At 42.6% G+C, this 21,325-nt stretch overlaps 1 protein-coding gene across 2 annotated transcripts in view; it reads right to left on the bottom strand.

The window, feature by feature from the left end:
- fam172a (family with sequence similarity 172 member A) overlaps positions 1-21,325 on the bottom strand; it is a 430,929-nt gene that overhangs the window by 133,036 nt on the left and 276,568 nt on the right. For both annotated transcript variants that reach the window (XM_055633335.1, XM_055633336.1), the window contains exon 9: positions 12,990-13,106. In XM_055633335.1, coding sequence (XP_055489310.1) covers positions 12,990-13,106 — 117 coding nt within the window. The remainder of the gene's footprint in view (positions 1-12,989; positions 13,107-21,325) is intronic.

Raw genomic sequence — 21,325 nt, 5'->3', positions numbered from 1 at the left:
ACTCCTTCCCATCCAATTTTCCCATACTGATTGATTGATTGATGGATGGATGAATGATAGACTAACACTTAATTCTAAATTTACAGATAAACAAATGTTTAAGTCTTTGACTGCTTTGCATTGTAAAATAAGATGATTCACAACAATAAAGATGTAGATTAAGAAATCTTTCACATCCTCTACTGAACCTCATCATTGATTCGAAGAATACGATTACTTCCATACTGAACCCACGACAGCTGATTTCAGGCAGGCTATAGAAACTGATGCTGAACACTTGTCACAATGTAGAAAGGAGGAAATATTTCCTTTGGGTAGCTCATTGAGGCATTTTTTTTTTAAGTTTCATAAAATTTACATTTTAAGAACATTGTGAAAAAATATTAACCCAAGAAATGAAAACAGCTTGATTTTGGCATGAGGCTCCTGTCAGTGTGATCAATCTGACAATCAAATGTAAATCATTTTGAAATGGTGCTGTATGCTTTTAATAGATAGTGGGACCAGTGTAGCTGGGACACTGTTGGCCGGTGTGGGTAAGTTGGGCCGAAGGGCCTGTTTCCACATTGTATCACACTATGACTCTATGACAAAGGAAGTATAGTTGGAAAATATTTGGTTATTTACTTTGATGCAGAGAACAGAAAAACAAATTATATTTTAGATGATACGAAACTGGTACATGCTTGTGAACGGTGGTCTTTCACAAGCTCATGTATGGAGTCATGTGGTGCACATTTGGTCTTTAGAAGAAAATATACTTGCCTTGGAATCACCACAGTGCAGACCAATGAGATTGAGGGAGTTGCCTGATGAGGGGGTGGGGTGGGGGGGGGGGGGGGGGGGGGGGGGGGGGGGGGGGGGGGGGGGGGGGGGGGGGGGGGGGGGGGGGGGGGGGGGGGGGGGGGGGGGGGGGGGGGAGTAGAAAGATGGAGTTAAAGGGGAAGTGAGTATAGGAAAAGTTACAAAAGACTCCTGAATTAATGGGGAGGAAAGTTCAAGAAGGGATGAGAGTAAGGTCAGGGGCAATAGTGTGAGAGGAGAGGTGAATATTGTAGTTAAAGTGTTGTATATGAATGCGTGAAGTATACGAAATAAATTGGATGAGATTGAGGCTCAGTTAGAAAGTGGCAAGTATGATGTTGTAGGAATTACAGAGACATGGCTGCAAGAGGACCAGGGCTGGGAACTGAATATTCAAGGGTACACATCCTATTGAAAAGACAGACAGGTGGGCAGAGGCGGTGGGGTAGCTCTGTTGGTAATGCATGAAATTCAGTCCTTTGCGAGGGGTGACATAGAATCAGGAGATGTGGAGTCAGTATGGATAGAACTGAGGAATTGTAAGGGTAAAAAGACCCAAATGGGAGTTATCTACAGGCCCCCAAACAGTAGCTTGGATATCGGGTGCAGGTTGAATCAAGAGTTACAATTGGCAAAAGGTAATGTTGCGGTGGTTATGGGAGATTTTAACATGCAGATAGACTGGAAAAATTAGGTTGGTATACTGGACTCCAAGAAAGGGAGTTTGTGGAGTGCCTCCGAGATGGATTCTTAGAGCAGCTTGCACTGGACTTCCCCAACATCGGGAACAATCTCCCTGCATCTAGCCTGTCCAACCCCTTAAGAATTTTGTACGTTTCTATAAGATCCCCCCTCAATCTTCTAAATTCTAGCGAGTACAAGCCGAGTCTATCCAGTCTTTCTTCATATGAAAGTCCTGACATCCCAGGGAACAGTCTGGTGAACCTTCTCTGTACTCCCTCTATGGCAAGAATGTCTTTCCTCAGATTAGGAGACCAAAACTGTACGCAATACTCCAGGTGTGGTCTCACCAAGACCCTGTACAACTGCAGTAGAACCTCCCTGCTCCTATACTCAAATCCTTTTGCTATGAATGCTAACATACCATTCGCTTTCTTCACTGCCTGCTGCACCTGCATGCCTACTTTCAATGACTGGTGTACCATGACACCCAGGTCTCGTTGCATCTCCCCTTTTCCTAATCTGCCACAAGCATGTTGGCCTTCATAACAAGAGCAGTGGAGTATTGGAGCAAACAGGTCCTTCTGCAGTTGTACAGGGCCCTGGTGAGACCACATTGTGTGCAGTTTTGGTCTCCAAATTTAGGGAAGGACATTCTTGCTATTCAGGGAGTGTAGCATAGGTTCACGAGGTTGGCGGCACTGTCATATGTTGAAAGAATGGAGTGACTGGGCTTGTATACACTGGAATTTAGGATGAGAGGGGATCTTATTGAAACATATAAGATTATTAAGAGATTGCACACGCTAGAGGCAGGAAACATGTTCTCAATGTTGGGGGAGTCCAGAACCAGGGGTCACAGTTTAAGAATAAGAGTAGGCCATTTATAACGGAGATGAGGAAATATGTTTTCACCCAGAGTTGTGAATCTGTGGAATTCCCTGCCTCAGAAGGCAGTGGAGGCCGATTATCTGAATGCTTTCAAGAGAGAGTTAGATAAAGATATCGGAACAAGGGATATGGGGAAAAGGCAGGAACGGGATCCACCTTGGTCACTGTGAATGGCGGTACTGGCTTGATGGGCCGAATGGCCTACTCCTGCACCTATTGTCTATTGTTTATTGAGGAAAGATTTCAGTTAATTATTTGCCAATTATAATGGCACGGTCACCATGCCATTTTAATTGGCAAATAATCAACTGAAACCATTCTCTCCTCATTAGACTACTCCCACAATCTCGTTGGTCTGCACTGTGGTAATTCCAATACAAGTATATTTTCTTCTAAAGACCAAATGTGAACCACATGACTCCATATATGAGCTTGTTAAAGACGACTGTTCATAAGCATTTATTAGTTTCCTATCATCTAAAATTGTAGTTGTTATTTCTGTTCTTTCCATCAAAGTGAATTACCAAATATTTTCCAACACTATACTTCCTTTGTCATAGAGTCATAGTGATACAGTGTGGAAACAGGCCCTTCGGCCTAACTTGCCCACACCGGTCAACAATGTACCAGCTACACTTGTCCCACTTGCCTGCTCCTTGTCCATAGCCCTCAAAACCTGTCCAATCCATGTACCTGTCTAATTGTTTCTTAAACGATGGGATAGTCCCAGCCTCAACTACCTCCTCTGGCAGCTTGTTCCATACACCCACCACCCTTTGTGTGAAAATGTTACCTCTCGGATTCCTATTAAATCTTTTCTCCTTCACCTTGAACTTATGTCCTCTCAACATCCTCGTAAATCTTTTCTGAACCCTTTCAAGCTTGACAATATATTTCCTATAACATGGTGCCCAAAACTAAACACAAAATTCTAAATGCGCTCACCAACGTCTTATACAACTGCAACATGACCTCCCAACTTCCATACTCAATACTCTGATTGGTGATGGCCGAAGTGCCAAAAGCCTTATTTACCTGCGACTCCACCTTCAAGGACCCATGCACTTGTACTCCTAGATCCCTCTGCTCGAAAACACTATCCAGAGGCCTACTATTTACTATGTAGGTCCTCACCTTGTTCGTCATCCCAAAATGCAACACCTCATACTTCTCTGTATTAAATTGCATCAACCATTCTCCCGCCCACCTGGTCAATAGATCTAGATCCTGCTGCAATCTTTCACAACCATCTTCACTATCGGCAAAACCACTCACTTTTGTTTCATCAGCAAACTTGCTAATCTTGCCCTGTATGTTCTCATTCAAATCATTGATGTAGATGACAAATAGTAAAGGGCCCAGCACTGAACCATGAGGCACACCACTAGTCACACGCCTCCAGTCCAAGAAGCAACCTTCCACCACCACTATCTGTTTCCTTCCATGGAGCCAATTTGCTATCCATTTAGCTATCTCTCCTTGGATCCCATGCGATCTAACCTTTGCACATTTAGTCCCTCCGCATGCTATTGTAGATTCTGCCTATTTCTTAAAGCACATTTTCCTATCTTTACATGATCAATAAATATGAAAACAGTACACTTTCCTCTTTGTATTTAGGATATTAACATAGGGAATTAATGGGGGACCTCATCGAGTCTTAGGGAAATCCAGTATTATTACTCGTTAACCTGAAAATGTCTTCTTTATTCCTATTCCTTTCTGGCCTTCAGTCTACATGAATATATTATTCACAACACTGTGTTAATCAATGACCTTACCTAATAACTTTAAAAAATATGGATATATAACATCCGTTGGCTCTCCTTAGCAATCCTACAATCCGAGCAGATTTACCAATTACAATCATTTCATAAAATCATGGTGACTCTATCCAATCAAACTAAATCCCTTTCTAAATGACTAAAGCATTTTCCTCAGTCAGATAAACTGGTCTATGTTTTCTTATATCCTCCCTTCCGTCAACACTCTTTTATCTCAAATAGCTGTGTTAAGGGGCTGTCCCACTTGGGCGACCTAATTGGCAAGTTTAGAAGAGTTTGAAACAATGACATGTTGAAGACCTCCTTCGACTATGTTGAAGACTAGCTTTGACTAGCTACGACTAGCTATGACTAACTTCGGGAAAATTGGACACCGAATAGCGGAGAGTGAAGACGATCTCCTTCAACCTCCCTTCGACTATGATGAAGACTATCTACGACTACTTTTAACTACCCTCAATTACCTACAACTAACATGCCGACCTACTACGACTTACTACGACTAAACCTACGAGTAAAAAAGTATCGATTTTTTCCATGGCGATTTTTTTTACTCGCGGGCATTTTTTAACATGTTGTAAAAATCGGCGCCACCTTGCTGAGCTCTCGTGTACGCGGAGAACAAGTCTCGAGCTTGAAGGAGAGTTACAAAGACCTCCTACGACCTCGTGTCGACCATGCTGCAAGTATGAGTCGAAGGCAAACTCGCCAGAACTCATGGATTAGGTCGCCCAAGTGGGACCATATAACCATATAACAATTACAGCACGGAAACAGGCCATCTCGACCCTTCTAGTCCGTGCTGAACACAACAGGCCCTTTACATTTGTTACCTTCCAAAAAATCTGGAATAGAACCTGATGTATGGAAGCCTGAGGTCCCACATCAGCAGGTTCAAAAACAGCTACTTTCCTACAACGATAATCCTACCCCAGTAATAGAACACAACAGACCACCTGTTCCACAACCATGGACTTGCTTTCTAATTGTGTTTTGCATGAATATCTTGATTTTTGCAGAATTTTATTTTCACCGTCTTGAAGAATTTATGTAATTTAAGTATAATTTATGTTTTTGGGTGATAGAAACATAGAAAATAGGTGCAGGAGGAGGCCATTCGGTCCTTTGAGTCATGGCTGATCATCTAAATCAATAACCCGTGTCTGCCTTCTCCCCATACCCCTAGCCCCAAGAGCTCTATCTAACTCTCTTTTAAATTCATCCAGTGAATTGGCCTCCACTGCCTTCTGTGGCAGAGAATTCCCACAAATTCACAACTGGATGAAAAGGTTTTTTCTCATCTCAGTTTTAAATAGCCTCCCCTATAATCTTAGACTGTGGCCCCTAGTTCTGGACTCCCCCAACACTGGAAACATTTTTTCCTACATCTAGCTTGTGCAGTCCTGATGCCTATGTACCTGTGATGTTGCTGCCAGTAAGATTTTCATTGTAAGTGTATCTCACTGTACTTGTGCATTTATCAATAAACTCAACTTTACTTTATTTCTGAGAGGACAGATAGAAACATAAGCAACCTCAAATTAGAACTTTTCACTTGGAATGTATGATCTACCAGAAAAGTGTTCATTTTCCATTTAGTCAGCTCTCAAAAAGAAAATATGTTTCCTATTTCCAATAGATCACGTAAACATAGTTATTCATAATAGTTCCCTTTTAATAGTTCTCAGCAGTAAATTTACTTCAGGTGTTTATGCCAAATTTGGATTTCCCATTTATATGTAAGGGAAGAACCAAATTATAGAAATCATGGACAATATACTCGTGATGTTTATTCACACCTTCTTTTTAATGCAACAACCTTAAGAATTTTGCAAAAAGAAGGCAGTTTACTCCTGCTTCCAAATAACAAAGAAGTCAATAATGAGAAAGGTCTCTGAATAGATCAATACATTTTTAACATTGGTGAAAAATCTAAATTTGGAAAACCCTTTTTCTGGATTACAATATATCTCTCTGCCTGATTTGTACTCACTAAATAAGAAGTCCTTATAATTACTTAATTTGTAGATTTTCAGAGTTAATGTGCTGGTCACCTGTCTTGATATTTTCTTCCTCCTTTAATGTTCCATTCAGTGTAATCTCTTTATTTAAGTATAAGGATATTGTCAGAAGTAACCGGAATGTGAATTTGTAACCATTTGACTGAAAATAAATCTCAATAATAGCCGAGGTCCTACCTGATAAAACAGCAATATACCCGGAATTCTTCAATGGTTTGATTTTGGATGTTGAATCCCTTCACCAGGTGGGAATCTAGAGAAGACTCATTGTTGACACAATATTGTTTTTGCCTGAACATGGCTCCTGGCAAGCACAAGGGGCACAATTCTTCTAAAAAAAGTGCTCACATAATTTGCAAAAAGTATTCTCTCAGTATGAGGATGGCTAATTAATATTCCAAATTCTGTTTAATCAATACGGATTTACCAGAATAATGTCGTCTGGAGAACAAATTGCATATATTTGGCCTGTATTCACTTCGGGTTTTGAAGTTTGATAAATGATGCATTAATCACAATGAACTGGAATAATTGGTTAACTTTATATTTGTGATCAACCTATTTTGAAGTACACCCAAGGACCTTACTTAATTCAACAATAATTACATTAAAAAATTACACAATAGCCTATTTTTACCTATATCTTGAGCCTATGGTATACAGGTTTGTAGGTTAATTGGCTTGGTGTATGTGTAAATTGTCCCTAGTATGTGTAAGATAGTGTTAATGTGCAGGGATCTCTGGTTGGCGTGGACCCGGTTGGCCGAAGGGCCTGTTTCCACTCTGTATCTCTAAACTAAACTATGACAATATGCTGGCAGATTATTTTCTAACACTGCTGCAAGTCTCCTTCATGAAGAAGTTGTTGCAGTTCTATTCGGAAATATTTCCAGCTCTAATAAATACATCTGAAATTGAAGGACTTTCATTGCATCATTTATCAAACTTCAAAACCCGAAGTGAATACAGGCCAAATATATGCAACCTGTTCTCCAGACGATATTATTCTGGTACATCTGTGTTGTCCCTTCCTGAGAACTTCTTTACCTTCCCAGCCTCTTAGGTCAAAATTGAATAGATAGTATTCCAACTAATTAGTGCTTTGATCAAGCTATGTGAAACTGAGGTATATTTGGAAGATTTAATGCAATACCATGTGCAACATATCCTTCCAGATTTGGGGATTTAGAAGTAATTTTATTCAAGAAAAATAATCATGATAGAGGCAAAATTCTGAGTGAGTTCAAATACACTCTCTCAGAATATGCCATTTTATATTGCTGTCAAATGTAATTAAGTAATGTAATTAAGAGACCGGGGACTCTGTTGCTGACGACTCACCGTCACCGTCGCGGGGCTGGCCGAGTCCGGAGCGGGTGGAGCGGTGGAGGAGCGCTGCTGCTGCTGCTGCTGCGGCCCGACCTCCGGAGAGTCGGAGGCTTCAACTGCAGGTTTGGTGGACGGCGGCACCGGGACCCCGCGGGTCCCTGGAGGGAGACCGCTTTTCAGGGCTCTCGCAACGGCGACTTCTCCCGCCCGAGTTGCGGGGTTGAAGAGCTCCTGGTGCGGGGCCTAACATCACCGCCCCGTGCGGCTTGGAATGGCCGCGGGACTCTGCGAGCGCACGCCGGGGGCTCCAACACCAAGACCCGGTGTGCGACATCGCACCACCCGGCGTGGCTTTAATGGCCGCGGGACAATTGCCATCGCCAGCCGGGGGCTTTGACTTTGACTCTGACATCGGGGGGGGGGAGAGTGCAGTGGAGAGATAAGTTTTTTTGGCCTTCCATCACAGCGATGTGATGGATGTTTATGTAAATTATGTTGTGTCTTGGGTCTATTTGTTGTAATGTATGGCTGCAGAAACGGCATTTCGTTTGGACCTCAAGGGGTCCAAATGACAATTAAATTGTATCTTGTATCTTGTAAATTAATTTATCCTTCAACATCTCTAAATTGCTTTTATGTGGCAAGTCCTTGATGACACATTTTATGGATTCCCTTCACCTTTGTCACATTTCACCCCATCCTAATAGCTTTTGCCTTTTACTCAGCGGGCGATCTCCAGTATACCTGTTCATATCGTGTGTGTTTTTTGCCTTTGCGGGTTTTGGTTTATCTGAAGGATTCCTCATATTCTTCATAGATTGATGATTCCTTCTTTTCCCTTCTATCTCCCATCATTCCCCTACATCCTGTTCTCCTCCACTTATATCCCACTCTTTACATTTCATACTCTTCTCTCCTTATCGGATATCCTTTTGTCTTCTTTTCATCTCTAGCCTTTGTCAGCTACTCCAACCATCTGCCAATCAAAGGCCCCTCACCTGTATCGACCTATCACTTGCCTGGGTCTGTCCCATCCAACCTCTCTTTCTACCTTCTGTCACCCCCCCTCCCCCACCAATCAGCCCGAAAAAGAGTCCCGATCATGTCTACACCCTCCACAGATGCTGACTGACCCACTGAGTTCCACCAGTACTTTGTGTTTTGTTCAAGATTCCAGCATCCTTGTGTATCCAAGGTGCCACCTATTGGCCATATTGTATAATCAGCACATATATGGGTAGGTTTATATCAAATGATACCTGAGCTCCAAGGTTTAAATTATAAAACAGATTACAAAAACAAGTTTTGTATTTCCTGGAATTAAGAAGATTTGATTGACTTTTATGAGATCTTAAAGGAAACAACATTTAAGACTTTAAGCCTTTACCTTTCATGTAACATATGGTTGCTAGATTTACTGTTGACAAGGATGGGCAGTTAATTGTGAGGAGGACAACAGCAGGCTACGAAGAAACAGAAAGAAGGTGCTAGAGGAATTGGACAAGGTATAATTCGGTGATAACAGCTGCACTGACATTGCAAAGGAAGGATTTGTGAAGAGATCGATTGATTGGTGATCCACACGATCAGCAATGGTAGTGGTCTGTTTTCCTGGGAAGAGATGGGCAAGATTTTCCATTGGCCTGTGTACTTTATGGAGAATCAGCAAGTGGGTAACATGTGGGAATTTGGATTGTTCCATGTACAATAGTAGCAACAATGCACCCAGCAGAGGCACAGAGGGAAGCTATCATCTTATCTGAAGGGATGACAAGTCTGGAATAGCAGCAGGAGAATAGGAAGGTCAAGGAATTTAGAGGTTCCTAACAGGATGGAAATGAAAGGGAGCATGTTGACAATGGAAGGGGTTAGGAGGAGAAGGGGGGAAAAAAGCATAAAGGAAAATAAAAATAATGTGCTCATATATATGGTTATGTGTGTGTGTGTGTGTGTGTGTGTGTGTGTGTGTGTGTGTATATATATATGTGTGTGTGTGTGTGTCTGTGTGTGTATATATATATATATATATGAACAATATATAAATAATGTTACGTTCGTTTGGAAAGGATGAACATCTGGAGATGAAATTCATTTGTAAACAGATGGGTACACAGCTGCATGAGCAGACATAAAACCGCAGGCAGTAATGTTATTATTACCATAACACAGAACATACAACGGGAAAATCAAAGGAACAGTATATTAAAGGTAACAAGATTGTTGGTAAGCAATCTCTGCATGAACCTGGAACATTTACGATAGTGCAAGAGTTTGAATCAATAATAAATAGAATGGCTTCAGAGATATTTGGGAAAATACAAAGTGGGTTAACTGGACTGGTTTCAAGGTTTGAGAAGTAAAGTTATGGTGAATGATTAATACAATTGATATTCCTTTTGGCAGGAAATAAATATTTCAAAATTATGAAGCAGAGAAGTTAAATCAATGCAGGTGAAATGTTCTTATGTAGAAGGAAACTATGTAAAGATTTTATGTTTAAGTGTTGTAATTTAATATATGTATGGTTGAAACATACCTTCAAAATAGACTTGTAGCACTGATATTATTCGAATTAATGAATTGCAATTTAAAAAAATTCAAGCACTTAGTTATCTAAGGAATTTTGATCTTAAGCCTTATTGTATGAACGAAAAATGTTTAATAAGATTTTATAGGATTTGACATTAAAGTATTTCTCCACCCTTAACATATTAAAACAGTTAAAGATGCATCATGAAAACAATTCCATGTTGCCTGCAGTACATTCTTGAGTTTATAATGTTCATAAAATTTACTGCCGATCTTAATAGGTGCTTCCTATTCTTGAACGAGATCTGGTTACTCACAGTTCCATCAGAATATTCCCTGTATTTTTTGATGCCATGTGAATTGTGAGCACTGTTTAATGCCATGGACGTACATCAACTGGGAACTAGATTGAGATTGTTCAAGTATATTTTGCTTGGAATCTTTAAGGCTACGAGAGAGGATAGACTTTAATTCCTTTTGTCTGGGATGGATTTGACACCAGATCCCAGAGGTAAAATCAGTGTTCCGAGTAACCACACAATCCAATCTACTGCTAATACATCACTGCGGAAGATCCCTTACAAATTCTGTGCAATCCAAACACCAGCGTGCACTGGTGTTTTTATTTCAATTTGTCATGGGTTCACATCTGTTCTTTCTCTACCTAAAACAGTATTTGACTGCTATCAAATGGAAGTCTTCATTTGCATAGCAAGAATAAGGTTTTCCTTCATGTGCATATGGTGAAAATACCTATTTTACTGATTCAGTGAATAAAATCTGTGTATAAAACTAAATCTGTGTACTTACTATTAAGATTCTTGTGTGTGTCCATACTCCCTGTTTGCACACATTTAAAATTGGCGTTTAACAATGAAACATTATTTGTAGGCATTTGGAATGAAAATGTTATAAGTAAAAAGATCCCTATAATTATGGAGCTATGTAACCTGGCCAGTAGGTGGTGTTGCGGACTGATCTAATCAAATAACTCTCACCACCTTGACTAAATGAATAAAATATACATATATCAATTGATCACATATAATGCAAGATGAATTCAGTGACACAGTTAATACGATGTTTTACATTCACAAGCATTGCAACTCGCATTGCAGTATGTCTGCAGGATATGATGTCTGTTCTATTTCTGATTGTCACCGATACTTTATCGAACTTCTGTTGGTGTACTGTAGAAAGTATACTAATTGGTTACTACACGGCCTGGTTTTTATTAACGCGGACATATTGGAACGAAGGAGGCTACAGAAAGTGATATTGCCTCATCCACCGGAGGTGCCTTTTCCTCCTTTTCTGGTATTTAACTGTTTCCATTTCATATTATATATGTCTCCAGTTTGTTTGTCATATGCAATGAAGGATCCCAAATTTTGAAAGTTCAAAAACCTTTTTCCCCCCCCCTTTCTCTTTTTGTTCCTTTGCTTTACTGGCTACTCCTCCTTCTTTGCTTCTTTTCATTTTGCTGCTGCTGTTCCCAACTCTGCAAATAATGAAGGCGCCTTCACCTAATGATTCATCTCCTCACCATCGTTACAATCTGCGAATTCTCAGTATCTTTGACTTCCTGTTGTGCTCTTCTCTTTCCTTGGTCCCTCGAGATCCCATTCCCAAGTTTCATCATTCGTGAGTCTCCATTCCTCTCGCCAAATGTCATCAATTTTAAAGATAATACTCCCATCAAACAGCTCAGATTCATATTCAGATTAATTTATTTTCATAAACACCAGGGTACAATGAAGTTACTTGTTCACGTGAAGCACACAGAGTAAACCGTATACATACAGTAATAATAAATACTATAATAAAAACAATGATGAATGCACAACAGAGAATGATGCAAGATTTTAATGCAATTTGAAGTAGTGCAAAAAACAAAGTTAAAGTACAATAGCGGGGCAATTAAAATGAGGTAGAGTTAAGAATAAAAGAATGTGGGAGCATTTTAAGGAATGGGTTGCGAAAAAAGTTATTGGTTCTGAAGTCTTATAGAAACTGTTAAGTCTGGACGTCTGTGCTTTCAAGATTCAAGATTCAATTTAATTGTCACATGTACTAATTAAGGTACAGTGACATTTGAGTTACCATACAGCCATACTAAGTAAAACACAACAATACACACAGCACATAAAATAAAGTTTATCATAAACATCCACCACAGTGGAATCCACATTCCTCACTGTGATGGACGGGAATAAAGTTCAGTCATCTTCCTCCTTTGTTCGCCTGTGGTCGGGGCCTTTGAACGGTGCCGTTGCTGCGGTTCGCTGTTCAAGCCCTCTCGTCGGGATGATCAAAACTCCGGAGTCGGGACGGATTGGCACACGCCGTGGCATGGAGCTCCCGAGTCGGCCACTTCTTACCGGAGACCGCTGCTTCACGGTGTTAAAGTTCACAGGCCCCGCTGTCGGAGCTCCAACACAGACGATCTCCAGCAAAAGATCCCAGGCTCCGCAATGGTAAGTCTTGAAGCTCCGGGCAGGTCTCCAGGAGGGGCCGCACCACTCCATGTTGTTGGCCGCGGGGGGGGGGGGGGGGGGGGGGGGGGGGGGGGGGGGGGTAGGGACGTAAATGTCCTCTCCAAAAGCTTCCCTACCACTGATGAGAGGCTCACTGGCCTATAATTTCCTGGATTCTCTCTACTTCTCTTCTTAAATAAGAGAACAACATTAGCTTCTCTCTAGTCCTACGGGACCTTGCCTATGGCTAGAAAAGATGCTAAGATCTTTGGGGATGTATCTCTTCAAGATCCCCAACACCTTTTTAATCTCAAACTGGCCTTGCATATTAGTATTTTTATTACTGTAGTTTTTGATATATTTTCCTGGCTTATATACTGATCAGAGTATGTCTTTTAAGTTTTCCTCTCCATTCTTTTCTGGATGAAAACTGTGTTGCGGAATTGGTTGAGTCTTAGAAGAAAAATTCTTACCTCCTGCATCCAATCCAGTACAGATTTTCCAGCTTCTTGGTGCCAAACATTATGGACAGAATCTGTCAATGCCACTGAAATCACTTTGTTCTTCACTTCTGCTTCCCGCTGAATCATCTACAGTAAAGAACACATGATAAATGGTACCGTCTATCAGCAATGTTGTTACATCTTCAATAATGGTTGAACAGCTGTAGAGGCACGAATTTAATTACAAAGAACCATGGCTAATAAATGCTAAACAATTGATTACACAATCCAATACCAAAAGATAATAACTAAAAAAATATGTTTCATTCACTTATTGTTAGTATATGATGTGCTGGGGATATTGTCCACATGTCCATGTGGATTTCCTTCAGATGCTCTGATTTCCTCCCACATTCCAAAGCATACTGGTGCGTGAATTGGAGGTGGCAGAATGGTATAATAGTTCTCACCTCACGGTACCAGGTGCACAGGTTGACCTTGACTTGGTTTATGTGCAGAGTTTGTGCATTCTGTCTATGATCCCTTAAGTAATTTATTTGGTTGCCCTGGTTTCCTCCCACAACCCAAAAACTTGAAAATGGGTTAATTGTCCACTGTAAAAGATCACTTTGGGCCTGTTAATGCCAACAAGTATCAAAGGGAGGTTGATGAGCATGTGTGAGAAAAAATAAGTTGCAGGTATGCATAAAAATAAGGAGAGGTTCAATGGGGCTAATGGGAATGCTCCATTGAACTGATTATCTAAATGGTCTCCATCAATGTTGTTATTACTTAGTTTAAGAAGGTGTGGAGACACTAAATATAATTTTCAAACTAAAATTACCAAATAAAAACACTTTATTAAGTGGTTTCAACTGGAGAACATTATGGCCTACTATGAAAATAACTCAGAAAATCAAACTTCAAAACTTTTAGTAATACTGGGTGATAATAAAGGTTTTATAACATTATTAACTGACATACAAGCACCATGGGAGGCATCTGTCTATTTTTATTTATATAACATTTATTTTTCTTAGAATATATTTTCAATTAATTTATCAAGATTATAGAAACATAAACAATAGGTGCAGGAGTAGGCCATTCGGCCCTTCGAGCCTGCACCGCCATTCAATATGATTATGGCTGATCATCCAACTATGTTGAATGCAGCAAGGGAAATATACCGTATTTTCCGGCAATGAAGACGCTATTTTTTACTCTAAAATAAGGCCCAAAAATGTACCTGCGTCTTGGAGGCCGAAGGTTAGATTGTTAGCCAAGAAAGATAGACTTGGGCCAAATTGTTTTTAAAACATGGGCGGGGGGGGCACAATAAGGCCTAACACAGGGGTCGGCAACCTACGGCGCGGATCCGGCCCGTAACCCGAACTCATCCGGCCCGCAGGCATGTTTTTTTTCAATTCATTTTCGAGACCTGGGAACTGCAGCCAGTCTCGCGGCACGCAGGCGACCGAGGAACTACGGCCAGACCTGGGTCAAGCGAGCCGACCTGGGCACTACAGCCAGTCCCGTGGCACACAGGTGACCTGGGAACTGCAGCCAGTCCCGTGGCACACAGGTGACCTGGGAACTGCAGCCAGATCTGGGACAAGCGAGCCGACCTGGGCGCAACAACCAGACCTGGGATGAGCAAGCCGATCTGGGAACTACAGCCGGGGCACGCAGCCGACCTGTGTGTCACAGCCAAGCGATCTGACCTGGGAACTCAGCGTCTTCTGCTGGCCCGCCCGCCCGCCAGCCAGCCACAGTGTCCTTCGGCACAGGCACAACCGGTGGAGGTGGTTGTTGGCAGGTAGCTACTGGGCGGAAGGCTAGCTGCTCCTTCCCGGGCTCTCTCTGTCTCTCTCCCTCTCTCCCCGTTATGTGATCTCTCTGAACCAGGAAGTCCCTGTCCCTCAGACCTGAACCACACAGTGCATTGTGGAACAGGCGAAGATGGGGGCTCCCCGGTCCAGATTGCCTCCTTGAAGGAGTTTCACATCTTCCTTTCTACTGACTAAACCAAACCCTTGATCCTGTCCTGCCAACCTATTTTCAAAATGTAGCAACTCAAAATGGGGGTACTTCTATAATAGACAATACACAATAGGTGCAGGAGTAGGCCATTTGGCCCTTCAAACCAGCACCGCCATTCAAAGTGATCATGGCTGATCATCCCCAATCAGTATCCCGTTCCTGCCTTCTCCCCATATCCCTTGACTCCGCTATGTTTAAGAGCCCTATCTAGCTCTCTCTTGAAAGGTGCGCAGGTGGGAAATACGGTACATATTTTGGTTATTACAGTTCATAACTAACTAAAAAAGCAAGGATGATTGTGCTTTGAGCCCAGTAAGGAAAGGATCAATGCTATTGTTGTATGCAGGCTGTTTTAATAAGTCTTAGTCAGTACTTGGTCGTATTTAGGAGGCAATGGCACTGCCAGTCTCAGCCTCCTGACTGTCGGGTGCTCTGACCATGTTTTAATAAGGAAGTATTTGGGGAAGAGTGATCACAGTGAGTTTTACAAGTAGGCTTTCACAGGAGGTTTGGAAACAAAACTCAGCACCAATGTAGCTACTGAATATTTAAGGTATGCGGGAAACAAATGCATAAGGAGGGGAGGACTACATCTAAGCAATAGTTCTTAATAAAACATTACTCTTAAATATTTTGGAATTGAACAATAAAGCATGAGTTCTGAAAATGGAGATCTCAATCTATCAGACGGAATAAGGACAGAGAGACGGAATAACGTAAAAATCATCTTTAAACTCAGTAAAATAGTATCATTAGTAATATGTCCTGGATTTTATCATTACATTTTCCCTTAATAAACTTGGACCAATGGTTAATAATTATCAATGACCTCAAATGATTATCAGTTTCAATCTAACTTGCTTCAAAAAATAAAGGGTACATTACTCCAGTGACTATTTTGGTCTGTATTCCAGCTCACAAAATGGTCTTGTGACTGAGACCTAAGACCCCTGGTTACCAAGGGTAGCAATTTTACAAGACACTCTTCTGAATGACACACAGTTGTAGTAATTTCTGCTGCTGTCTCACAGATCCAGTAACTTTCATTCAAAAATGTCCTCGCGGTGCTGTCTGTGTGGAGATTACATGCTCATCCTGTGTTTCCCAAGAATTCATTAATTCCCTCCCCCATCCAGGTGATGTGCTGATTGGTTAATTGGCCATTGTAAACTGCACTGTAATTTGTAAAGTGGCAAAAAACTTAAGATTTGATAGGCAGTGAGAAAGCATGGATTCCAGGAGGTAAAGGGGGAATGGGACTGATGGGATTGCTCTGTTTGGAGTCAATGGGTCAAATGGCTTCCTTCGGTTTTGTAATGTTCAGTAGGTACTGATGGTTCAGCAGGATGGCACAGACCACATTAGGCCTCACTTTCCCACTGCTTTATTTTATCTATCTACAAATATATTTGGAAAAGAAAATAATAATAATAATAATAATAATAATAATAATAATAATAATAATAATAATAATAATAATACATTTTATTTATGGGCGCCTTTCAAGATTCTCAAGGACACCTTACAAAAATTTAACAGGTAGAGGAAAAACATGTAAGGGGAATTAAATAAATAGTAGAGACATGACTAGTACACAAAGTAAAGACAGAATACAATTCAAAACACAATATGAGGCAATTAATGCACAGATGAAAAGGGAGGGGGACGTGGGGCTAAGGATAGGCAGAGGTGAAGAGATGGGTCTTGAGGCGGGACTGGAAGATGGTGAGGGACACGGAATTGTGGATCAGTTGGGGGAGGGAGTTCCAGAGCCAGGGAGCTGCCCTGGAGAAGGCTCTGTCCCCAAAACTGCGGAGGTTGGACTTGTGGATGGAGAGGAGACCGGTTGATGTGGATCTGAGGGACCGTGAGGGTTGGTAGGGGGAGAGGAGGTCAGTGAGATATGGGGGGGGCCAGATGGTGGAGGGCTTTGTAGGTGAGGATCAGGATTTTGTAGGTGATCCGGTGGGAGATGGGAAGCCAGTGAAGTTGTTTGAGGACTGGAGTGATGTGATGCCAGGATTTGGTGTGGGTGATGAGTCGGGCGGCTGCGTTCTGGACCAGTTGGAGTCGGTTGATGTAGGTGGAGCTGATGCCAAGGAGAAGTGAGTTGCAATAGTCCAGTCGGGAGGAGATGAAGGCGTGGATGAGTCTTTCAGCAGCGGTAGGTGTGAGAGAGGGTCTGAGTTTGGCGATGTTGCGGAGATGAAATAGAGGGAGTGCAGAATGCCATAGAGGGAGTGCCATAGAGGGAGTGCAGAGACGGTTCACCAGACCGATTCCTGGGATGTCAGGACTGTCTTATGAAGAAAGACTGGATAGACTTGGTTTATACTCTTTAGAATTTAGGAGATTGAGAGGGGATCTTATAGAAACTTACAAAATTCTTAAGGGGTTGGACAGGCTAGATGCATGAAGATTGTTCCCGATGTTAGGGAAGTCCAGGACAAGGGGTCACAGCTTAAGGATAAGGGGGAAATCCTTTAAAACCGAGATGAGAAGAATTTTTTTCACACAGAGAGTGGTGAATCTTTGGAACTCTCTGCCACAGAGGGTAGTTGAGGCCAGTTCATTGGCTATATTTAAGAGGGAGTTAGATGTGGCCCTTGTGGCTAAGGGGATCAGAGGGTATGGAGAGAAGGCAGGTACGGGACACTGAGTTGGATGATCAGCCATGATCATATTGAATGGCGGTGCAGGCTCGAAGGGCCGAATGGCCTACTCCTGCACCTAATTTCTATGTTTCTATGTTTCTATGAAAGAAGGAGGTTTTAATGACATGGCGGATGTGAGGCTCAAGGGAGAGGGTGGAATCGAAGAAGGTTGCGGGCCTTGGGAGATGGGGAGACAGTGGTGCCGTCGATGGTGAGAGTGGGGTTATTGATTTTGCTGAGTGTGGGTTTGGAGCCTATGAGGAGGAATTCTGTCTTATCGCTGTTGAGTTTGAGGAAGTTTTGTTGCATCCAGGGTTTTGTAGCTGACAAACAGGAGTTGATATGGGGGGGGGGGGGGGGGGGGGGGGGGGGGGGGGGGGGGGGGGGGGTGGGGGGGGGGATTTGGTGCCGAAGGTAGATTTGGGTGTCATCGGGCGTAACAGTGGAAGTCCAGGTTGAAGTGGCGGAGTATCTGACCAAGGGGGAGGATGTAGATGATGAAGAGGAGGGGCCGAGTACGGAGCCTTGGGGAACGCCTTGAGTGACTGTGGCTGTAGCAGAGGGATGAAGTGGGATCTGTTGGAAAGGTAGGAACGGAGTCAGCTTAGTGCAGAGCCTTCAATGCCGAGGTCTTTGAGTCTGGTGAGCAGGATGTTATGGTTCACTGTATCGAAGGCTGCGCTTAAGTCGAGGAGGATGAGGATGTTGAGGGAACCAGTGTCAGCAGAGGTGAGGAGGTCGTTGAGGACTTTGAGGAGAGCAGTTTCTGTGCTATGGAGGGGGCGAAAGCCTGATTGGAGGGGTTCAAGTAGGTTATACGCAAGGAGGTGGGAATTAAGTTGCGACGCAATGATACGCTCCAGGGTTTTTGATAGAAAGGGGAGGTTTGAGATTGGGCGGTAGTTAATGAGAGAGGGGGGATCAAGACCAGGTTTCTTTAAGATTGGTGTGACAGCAGCAGTTTTGAAAGCGGAGGAGGCAATTCCTTGGGACAATGAGGAGTTGAAGAGATTAGTGAGGTAGGGGCAGAGAACGGGGAGGCAGGACTTCAGCAGGGGAGTGGGGAGAGGGTCGAGGGAGCAGGTAGTGAGTTTGGAAGAGCTGATGAGTTTGGAGATTTCAATAGGGGTGACCAGGTCAAACTGGGAGAAGAAGCAGTGTGGAGGAGGGGTAAGGAGGTCAGTGGAGATGTTGAAAGGAGGGGCCTTGGTAGGTGGTGGAGTAGATGCTGGGGAGTCAGGTACAGGGGATAAAGATTGATAGATGGTGCTGATTTTATCAGCGAAAAAGTGGAGGAATGAGTTGCAGAGATCCGGACTAGAGGTAGGGAGAGTGTTGGCTCGAGGGTTGAGGAGGTTTCCCACTATGGAGAAGAGGGTTCTATGGTTTAGGCAGGGATCGGTGAATATGGAGGAGAGGTAGGCAGATTTTGCAGGAATGAGGGCATCTTCGTAATCAGTGAGGTGGAGTTTGTAAGCTTCAAAGTGGACTGTGAGAGATGATTTATTTGTGAGTCGTTCAAGTCGGCGACCAGTCTATTTCAGTTTAGGAAGTGCAGGTGTGTACCAGGGCGAAGATGTGTTGAAAGTTACGCTTCTTGTTTTGAGGGGGGGCCATAGTGTTAAGGGAGGTAGACAAGGTGGAGTTGAGATGGTTTGTGAGATCATCAGGTGAGATGGGGGCTGAGTCCAAGGGGAGAGTGGTGGAGAGGAGGTCAGAGAGATGGAGAGGATCAATGGATTTTAGATTACGGAAGGTGATTTCTCGGAGGAAGCGGGGGCGAGGTGTCGGAGAAGGGATGGTGAACCGTATAAGCTTATGATCAGAGAGGGGGAAGAGGCATGGATGGAGGTCAAGTACCGGTTGATTTGTGGAGCAGACCAGGTCAAGGATGTGACCTTTGTCATGGGTGGGAAAGGTGACATGCTGAGTGAGAGAGAAGTTGTCAAGTAAAAAGGTGAATTCAGATGCTAGCTTGCAGGTGGGGGAGTCCATGTGAATATTTAAGTCACCAAGTAGCAGCAGACGTGGGGAGAGGGATGAGGCAATTGTGATGAGTTCAGTGAAGTCAGATAGGAAGGAGGGGGTTGGTTTAGGTGGCCGGTAAATGAGGATGACTGTCATGGAGGAAAGGGTTTTGAAGGCGAGGAATTCAAATGATGCTACTGGGGGGAAGGTGAGTTCAGTGATCTGAAAATTCTGGTTGAAAATAACAGCGAGGCCACCTCCATGGCGGGAGGGGCGGGGTATGGAAATGTAATTAAATCCAGGTGGGGGTGTTTGATTGAGGGAGAAGAAGACATTGGGTTGTTGCCAGGTCTCAGTGAGCAGAAGGAAGTCCAGATTAGTTCATGGAGGGCAAGGGCTTTGTTGTTGAGCGACCTGGTGTTGAGGAGGGCAAAGTTGGCATTATGAGAGGGTGGAGGGATGGGGGCAGGCTGGAGAGATCTGAGGTTGTCCCGGTTGACAGTGCGTGCGGTCAGCTGGGATGGGGGGTGACGCAGTTGAGGGGGGGGTAGAGCGTGGTAGTGAGCAGATGGATGGAATGGAATGTCCGTGGTTGAAGTAAACAAGCTGGATGTCTTTCACCGATATCCACTGAAAGAATCAGACTTTCGGCATAGTATAGGCCCAGGATAAGACAATGTACCTGTTTTTTGAACCAAAGAGCATTCTTCTTAGTTTTAGCAAAGATTGTCTACACAAGGTAGAAAAAGCTATTCTACACTGATAACCACTGGGATATGTGACATTTAAACTAAAGATGTCGATTCATCTGCTTCTAAAGGATAGTTTCTGGCATTCAGGATGATAAATTATGATTTATTATTAGTCAGGATAGCATAGCAATAACTTCCTCTTCCCACCTTGCATGAAACACAGCTGCAGGCGAAGTAAAACAAAATAAACTGTTCTATCAAATGTATTGTTTTTTCAGATAAAATGCCAAGCAAAAAGACCTACAATAAAATTAGGAGGTTTAATAATTAGTGATCACACATCATGCAGTGACATAATATTGAAAAGAGACACAGAACTAAAAATGTTATTGATAAAGAATCAATAAAAGGTGAGAGAGCATCACCAAAATTAAAATTGACTAATAATAGAAAATTATATAGATAGTAAAATTTCAACATATCTAATTTCAAATACGTTTCAAAATGGATATTTTATTAAATCATGGGAAAAGATTTATCTGTAGAAATTACTTGCCATAAATGACCAGCTAAACCATCCTGCCAGCCAAAAGGGGAAAGGGCATTTGGAAATTTTATGAATGCAGCTACAGATGAACGATTTCAATCAGCGGAAAGGCACATTTGGAATTGTTCGGCACGCTCTCCATATTTTTAATTCACTTAACAGAAGGAAAACTAGCATTGCAGTTCCTTCCGACACAGTCTTTGATAATTTTTTGTGTGGAAGGCTGCTCTGGAAGATGAGATCACATGGCATCAAGGGTGAGCTAGCTTACTGGATACAGAATTGACTTTCTGGTAGGAAAGCAGAGGGTGATGGTGGAAGGTTGTTTTGCAGACTGAAGGTCTGTCACTATTGATATGTTTCAGGGATCAGTGCTGGGTCCATTGTTGTTTGTTATCTTTATCAATGATTTGATGAATAGGCAACATTAAAATAGGTGGTATTGTAGACTGTAAAATGATTATC

This window comes from Leucoraja erinacea, chromosome 3 (genome assembly GCF_028641065.1).
Source record: "Leucoraja erinacea ecotype New England chromosome 3, Leri_hhj_1, whole genome shotgun sequence".
Lineage (NCBI taxonomy): Eukaryota > Metazoa > Chordata > Chondrichthyes > Rajiformes > Rajidae > Leucoraja > Leucoraja erinaceus.
The sequence above is the reverse complement of the archived record's forward strand: the minus strand, read 5'-3'. Positions and strand labels throughout refer to the sequence as shown.